Source organism: Chelonoidis abingdonii, unplaced genomic scaffold (assembly GCF_003597395.2).
Source record: "Chelonoidis abingdonii isolate Lonesome George unplaced genomic scaffold, CheloAbing_2.0 scaffold0004, whole genome shotgun sequence".
In the NCBI taxonomy this organism is placed as follows: domain Eukaryota; kingdom Metazoa; phylum Chordata; order Testudines; family Testudinidae; genus Chelonoidis; species Chelonoidis abingdonii.
In genome coordinates, this window is record NW_027424265.1 from 323,741 (window position 1) to 330,682 (window position 6,942).

Consider the following 6,942-nt stretch of genomic DNA (forward strand, 5'->3'; position numbering starts at 1 on the left):
CCCTGATCCCCTGGGCCCCAATCCATCCCCCGATGCCAGATCCCAGACCCCCCACCGACCTCAGAGCCTGACCTCCCAGCCCACAGTCCATCCCCTGACCCCCTGCAACCCTGATCCCCTGGGCCCCAGTCCATCCCCCGATGCCAGATCCCAGACCCCCCACCGACCTCAGAGCCTGACCTCCCAGCCCACAGTCCATCCCCCGACCCCCTGCAACCCTGATCCCCTGGGCCCCAGTCCATCCCCCGATGCCAGATCCCAGACCCCCCACCGACCTCAGAGCCTGACCTCCCAGCCCACAGTCCATCCCCCGACCTCCTGCAACCCTGATCCCCTGGGCCCCAGTCCATCCCCCAATGCCAGATCCCAAACCCCCCACCGACCTCAGAGCCTGACCTCCCAGCCCACAGTCTATCCCCCGACCCCCTGCAGCCCTGTTCCCCTGGGCCCCAGTCCATCCCCCTGATGCCAGATCCCAGACCCCCGAACCTTAATCCACACCCCTAAATCTCCCTGAACCCCAATCTCCTGAGCCCCCCAGTTCCCAAACCCTTATCTCCCCATCACTGACCCACAAATCACCCTGTCCCCTAAGCCTCAGTCCACACCCCCCACATCCTGTGAGCCCTGATCTCGTCTCCTGCACAGCCACCCCACCTAGCCCCCCAAGTCACCCTGAACTCCCCGATACTCAGCCCCCCTTATATCCCCAGCCCTTCTGTGACCCTGGATGCCCCAGCCCTTGGGCAGCTGCCCCACCCCCCCCGCCAGGCTCTCTGACCCCCTCCTTGCCCCCTGCAGCCCAGTCCGTCCGCATGGTGGTGTCCTACCCCGAGTACCAGCCCCACCTCGTGGACCAGGCGGCCCTCATGCTCAGCATCTCAGGGAAGGTGGCTCAGACGGGGCAGGTACTCGCCAAGCAGCACAGCTTCCGCCTGCGCACGCCAGATCTGACGCTCACGGTAAGGGGCCCGGACACCAGGGTCCTCTGACTGCGGGGGGCGTCCTGGACACCAGGGTTCTCTGACTGTGAGGGGCGACCTGGACACCTGAGTTCTCTGACTATTGAGGGGGACGCCAGGGTTCTCTGACTGCGGGGGAGGGGGGGCAGCTCGGACGCCTGGGTTCTCTGACTGTGAGGGGCGGCCCGGACGCCAGGGTTTTCTGACTGCGTGGGGGCCCAGACACTGGTGTTCTCTGTGGGGGGCAGCCTGGACACCTGGGTTCTCTGACTATTGAGGGGGACGCTGGGGTTCTCTGACTGTTGCGGTGAACCTGATGTTCACGGTAAGGGGGCCCGGATGCCTGGGTTCTCTGCCTGTGGGGGATGGCCCACATGGCTGGGTTCTCTGTGGGGGGCAGCCTGGATGCCTGGATTCTCTGACTGCTGGGAGGTGGCCCGGACACCAGGGTTCTCTGACTGCGGGGGATGGTCCAGATGCCTGGTTTCTCTCACTATGGGGGGATCTGATGCTCACAGTAAGGGAGCCTGGATGCCTGGGTTCTCTGACTGCGGGGGGCGACCTGGACACCTGGATTCTCTCACTATGGAGGACCTGATGCTCACAGTAAGGGAGCCTGGATGCCTGGGTTCTCTGACTGCGGGGTGGGGGGGGAGGCGGCCTGGACGCCTGGGTTCTCTGACCACGGGGGGCTGCCCGGATGCCTGGGTTCTCTCCCTATGGGGGGACCTGATGCTCACAGTAAGGGAGCCTGGACGCCTGGGTTCTCTGACTGCGGGCTGCAGCCTAGATGCCTGAGTTCTCACACTATCTGGGAGGGGGGAACCTGAGGTTCACGGTAAGGGGGGTCCCAATGCCTGGGTTCTCTCAGTGCAAGTGCAGGTGGAAAGAGGGAACTCCAATACCTGGGATTGCTGGAGGCGGGAGGCTGTAGGGGGGAGCATGAAGCTGGCCCGGACATCTGGGTTTTCACCTCTCTCTCTCTCTCAGGTGCTGGGCCCAGCTGTGGTGGGGAAGGAGACGCAAGTGCAAGTCGTCTTCAAGAACCCACTGCCCCAGACGCTGACAGGTGCTGTCTTCCACATGGAGGGGTCGGGAGTGTCCAGCCCCAAGGCCACAAACATAGGGTGAGTGATCCCCCCTCTCCCCTCTGCTCCCACTTCTCTCTCAAAGCCACGGATAGAACCCAGGAGTCCTGGCTTCCAGCACCGCCCCACCCCCCCGCAACCACTAGACCCCACTATCCTCCCTGAGCTGGGGAGAGAACCCAGGAGTTCTGGCTTCCATCATCCCCCCTGTTCTAACCACTAGACCTCATTCTCCTCCCAGAGCCAGGGATGGAACCCAGGAGTCCTGGCTCCCAGCACCCCTCTGCTCTAACCACTAGAAACCCCATCCTCCCTGAGCCCGGGATGGACCCCAGGAGTCCTAGCACCCAGCCCCCTTCCCCCTGCTCTAACCACTAGACCCCTGCCACTCCTAGGACTGGTATGGTACCCAGGGATCCTGACCCATTCTCCTCTCCCCACAGGACCATCGGTGGGCACCAGACAATCTCCTTCCGCCAGACCTTCGTGCCGCTCCGGGCTGGGCGCCGCCAGCTGGTGGCCAGCCTGGACAGCCCACAGCTCTCCCAGGTCCACGGGGTGGTGACTGTGGATGTGGCCCCAGCCGCGGGGGGCCAGCCGGCCCCTGCCCACAGCTCCCCAGCCCGGGAGGCCCCCGCTCGCAGCTCCCCAGCACGGGGCTCCCCGGCCAGGGGCTCCCCTGCACGGGGCTCCCCCTCACGCCAGCCAAACCCCCGGAACTCCCCCGCCCGGCACCGAGAGCCTGGCCGCGCTGGCTGAGCCCCACAGGGGGCAAATGGGTGCTCTGTTCCACGGGCAGGAGTGGGTGTCTGCCCACCCCCCCGCCACCTCCAGCAGTGTTGAAATGCGGCTCCATCCATCCATCCATGCTCCCCCTTCATCCCTCCCTCCACTCATCCCCTTCCATCCCCCCACACCTGCCCCCCTCTTTGTCTCCGTCCATCCATCCCCCCACCCCCTCTCTGAAGTACCCCCAGCTGCCGTCCTCCACGCTGCTGCCCCATTGCCCCTGCCTTCCACCCCTCAGCCAGAGGGAACAGCTCTTCCTGGACCCCTGTGTTCCCCCCCAGCAGGCCCCCTGCTGCTCCCTGCCCCCCAGCCTGGGGGCTCGGGCACGACAGCAGAGGTGGATCCGGCTCAGGGGTTGATTTGGGGAGGTGGGGGGGAGATCCCCAGCTCGGGAGCCCCCCCCTCGCCATGGCTGGCCCTGGGCTGCTCCCGAGCCGGGGGGGGCGGGGGGGGCTCTGATCGTTGTGTACAATAAAGGGCTTGTCCCCAAATCCTGCCTCCAGCTGTTATTCCCGGGGGGGTCACGCGGGCGCAGAACCCAGCGGGGCTCAGAGGCGGTTCAGAGACGGGGGGGCGGGGCGGGGCGGGGCGGGCGGGGGTCTCCCAGTCACACGGGAGCGGAGCCGAGATGGGCCCCGGGCCGGGGAGGCTTGCAGCTTTGCTGGTGGGCGGGGTTCTCCCATGAGGGGCGGGGCGAGGGCCGGCGGCGCCGCTGAGCAGCCAGGGTGCTCCGGCCTGTCTCAGCGGCAGGCCGGTCCGGAAGTTACGAGTAGGATGGCCGGCCCGAAGGCGGGGGGCGCTGGGAAAAGCCGCCGACGGCCGGGCCGAGGCCAGCATGGCCGGAAGTGACGTGAGACAAAACGGCGTGAGCGGCGTGGGGGCACGAGGGCCGGGGGGGGTTAGTGGGTGGGCAAGGGGGGGGCGGGGCCGGCGCTGAGAAGCGTGCTCTAGAGCAGGGGAGGGGCCATTGGGGTTGGCAGGTGGGCGGGGCCGGCGGCTGGAGGTCTGGGCTGGGAGTATGAGGCGGAGGGTGGAGGGGCGGGGCTTAGATTTGTTGGTGGGCCGGGCTAGAGCGCGGCAGGGCGGGGGGCAGTAGCTTATTGAGGGGGTGGCAGGGCGGTAGGGGTGGGTTTAGGTGTTGTGGGCGTGGCTAGAGCCGGGCAGGGCGAGGGGCGGTAGCTAGTGTGGGGGGCTAAGGATGAGGGGGTGGGGTTAGTTGGGGGCGGGGCTAGAGCCAGGAGGCGGAGGCGGGGCTAGGTGAGGGCGGGGCGGAGGGGCGGGGCTTAGTGCTGGGGCGGGGCTAGGATTGTGGGCAGGGCGGAGGGGGCGTCCCGTGGCTAGATGAGGGGGCGTGGCTAGAGCCGGCAGGGCTCGGGGGGCGGGGCCGTTGGGCGTTTGGCAGTTGGGCAGGGCTAAAGGGGGACACGCAGTAGGCAGTCGGGGCTGGGATGGGGCAGGGGGCGGGAGGCTAGGGAGGGGCAGGGACAGCGAGTGGGGCCAGGAGTAGGGCCTGGAGTGGCGGAGACACTGGGCGCCCCCCACACTAACCCCCCTCTCTGTTCTCCTCCTCAGGCAGGCGGTGGGGAGGGCATCACGCCAGCCCCCCCTGGTCAGGACCCTGCGTCCCCTGCGCCTGTCCGCGGCCGCTGCTGGCAGCGTGATGCGGGTGCGGCAGGTGCCGACTTCCCTGCGGGTGCTGTGGCTGCTGGAGGCCGTGGGGCAGGCAGCCCCCCGAGTCGTCTTCTTTCCGCCACTACGCCGGCTGCGCCTGGGCCTGCAGGCTGCGGTAAGAGGCAGCCCCCGCACCAAGCAGCCTCCCCCCCCAGCTCCGGCCCGCGTAGCCAGCATGCTCTGCTTCCCGCAGTGATCATGGGATGTGCAGGAGTGAAGCAGACCGGACGGGAAGATCTACGATGCCGTGGACACCTATTTCCCTGAGGGCGGAGCACCAGCGCACCCGCTTGGCCGTGAGTCTGCCTGTGGCGGGGGAGGGTCTCTGGCACCATTGGCACTCGAGGCGTGGCTGTCCTGCAGGGAGTGCGGTGGGGGAATCAGCAGGAGGCACTCTCCCCCTGGCCATCAGACCTGGCCTCAGCGATGTGCTAGCAGGTGCTATATGTTGCTGCAGGGAGCGAGGCAGGCAAGAGGCTTCCAATAGGGGCGCTCTCCCCCACAGTCAGTGCTGGCACTAGGGGGCGCTGTGCTGCAGGGAGCGCAGGCAGGGCGGGGTCAATAGGGGGCGCTCTTCCCCCACAGGTCAGTGCTTGGCACTATGGGGGCGCTGTGCTGCGCAGGAGCGAGGCAGGGCGGAGGCTCAATTAGGGGCGCTCTCCCACAGTCAGTGCTTGCACTAGGGCGCTGTGCTGCAAAGGCAAGCGAGGAGGCGGAGGCTCCAATTAGGGGGCGCTCTCCCCCCACAGTCAGTGCTGGCACTAGGGGGCGCTGTGCTGCAGGGAGCGATGGCAGTGCGAGCTCAATAGGGTGCGCTCTCCCCCCACATCAGTGCTGGCACTAGGGGGCGCTGTTGCTTGCAGGGGCGAGCAGGGCGGAGGCTTTCAACTAGGGGCGCTCTTCCCCCACAGTCAGTGCTGGCACTAGGGGGCGCTGTGCTGCAGGGAGCGAGGCAGGGCGGAGGCTCAATAGGAGGCGCTCTCCCCCCACAGTCAGTGCTGGCACTAGGGGGCGCTGTGCTGCAGGGAGTGAGGCAGGGCGGAGGCTCAATAGGGGGCACTCTGCCCCCACAGTCAGTGCTGGCACTAGGGGGCGCTGTGCTGCAGGGAGCTGGCGGAGGCTGGTTCTCATGCCGCGCTGTACCCTAGAGGTGGCTGCATTTCAGGAGTTGCTTGGCCCCAGGGGCTCACATCCTGCTGCCCTCTGCCCAGACTGCCCGGGACCTGCGCCTGGTGGGAGAAGCCCAGGAGACCTTCCGGGAGCTGGTGCTAGGGCTGCTGAGTGACCGGCAGCGTCGGGAGACCTACGTGGAGGTGAGCAGGGCTGGGGCGTGGCCTGCAGGGGGGCTGGTTGGGACAGGGGCGCAGGGGCTCTGGAGGATACAGGGGGTGGGGAATTGGGGTGTGTTGGGTGCGCAGGTGAGGCTGGTGGGCTGTACTGTGGTGCGCAGAGGGTTGGAGGCATGGGGTGCTGTACTGGAGTGCAGGAGTTTGGGGGGCACAGAGTTCGGGGGCTGTGGCAGGGGTGCAGGAAGTTGGGGGGGATTGTGCCAGGGGATGGGAGTACAGGGAGCTGGGGGTTGTGTCAAGGGGTTGGGGGCACACAGAGCTGGGGGACTGTGTCGAGGGCACACAGGGTTGGGGGGACCTGTGGGAGTCACAGGGGGGCATGGGGCTGTGCTGCATGCCTCATGGGGGGCACAGAGTGCTGGGAGGGGCTGTGCCAGGGGCCTGCATGAGGGCCCAGGAGCTGACATCTGCACTTCTGTGGCAGGAGCAGCTGGCGGCTGAATACGGGGAGCCCTTCCTGGGGGGACTGGAGGGGCTGCTGTACGAGTATCTGGAGCGCCTGGAGAGCACCCTGCCCCCGCCCCAGCTCCAGCAGGTATGGGGAGGGATGTGGGGGAGGGGGAAGAAAGTGGAGGGGGGGGGTCAGTTCTGGATCACATGCTCTAATCCCCACCTCCCCCCCTCAGCTGCAGGAGACTGCCTGGAGCGAGTGCCCCCTGGCTGGGCCCCCCCAGCACCCCCTGGAGCTCAGCGTCCTGGCCCAGTACCTCACGGACATGGGCCACCAGCAGTACGCGGGTAGGTGGGGCACTGGGGGGGCAGAGCAGGTGGGTGGGAGCGCCTGGGGGTGGGGCAGGTGGTTGGCTGGGAGCATGTTGTGGGGCAGGGCACATGGGTGGGTGGGAGTGTTTGGAGGGGTGGGGCTGACATGGAGGGGCGGGACTCATCCCAGGCTCCACCTACCTCCCGTCTCTCCCCCAGGCTCACCCACCTTGCCGCTGGTAACCAGCACGCCCTCCCTGCCCCAGCCAGTGCCCGGGACGCCGGGGTCCCGCCGGAGGCGGAGCCAGGAGGGGGCGGTGCCCGCGCAGGAAGAGTGAGTCTGTCTCCCCCCACTCCCTGTCCCCTCCTGTCTCCCCCCCC

General features: G+C 67.6%; 2 protein-coding genes across 3 annotated transcripts in view; both read left to right on the forward strand.

The window, feature by feature from the left end:
• Positions 1-3,105, forward strand: part of TGM1 (transglutaminase 1) — a 17,650-nt gene extending 14,545 nt beyond the window's left edge. Inside the window, exons 12-14 of the mRNA XM_032804692.2 lie at positions 802-962; positions 1,953-2,089; positions 2,494-3,105. Of these exons, the coding sequence (XP_032660583.1) occupies positions 802-962; positions 1,953-2,089; positions 2,494-2,809 (614 nt within the window). The 3' untranslated portion in view covers positions 2,810-3,105. The remainder of the gene's footprint in view (positions 1-801; positions 963-1,952; positions 2,090-2,493) is intronic.
• Positions 3,106-5,456: 2,351 nt separating this feature from the next.
• The window catches only part of LOC116839046 (uncharacterized), a 5,386-nt gene continuing 3,900 nt past the window's right edge, over positions 5,457-6,942 (forward strand). The window contains exons 1-4 of one of the 2 annotated variants that reach the window (XM_032804698.2): positions 5,457-5,823; positions 6,284-6,394; positions 6,486-6,597; positions 6,781-6,895. In XM_032804698.2, coding sequence (XP_032660589.2) covers positions 6,576-6,597; positions 6,781-6,895 — 137 coding nt within the window. In that variant the 5' untranslated portion in view covers positions 5,457-5,823; positions 6,284-6,394; positions 6,486-6,575. The remainder of the gene's footprint in view (positions 5,824-6,283; positions 6,395-6,485; positions 6,598-6,780; positions 6,896-6,942) is intronic. The other variant, XM_075061312.1, reaches the window with a different exon arrangement.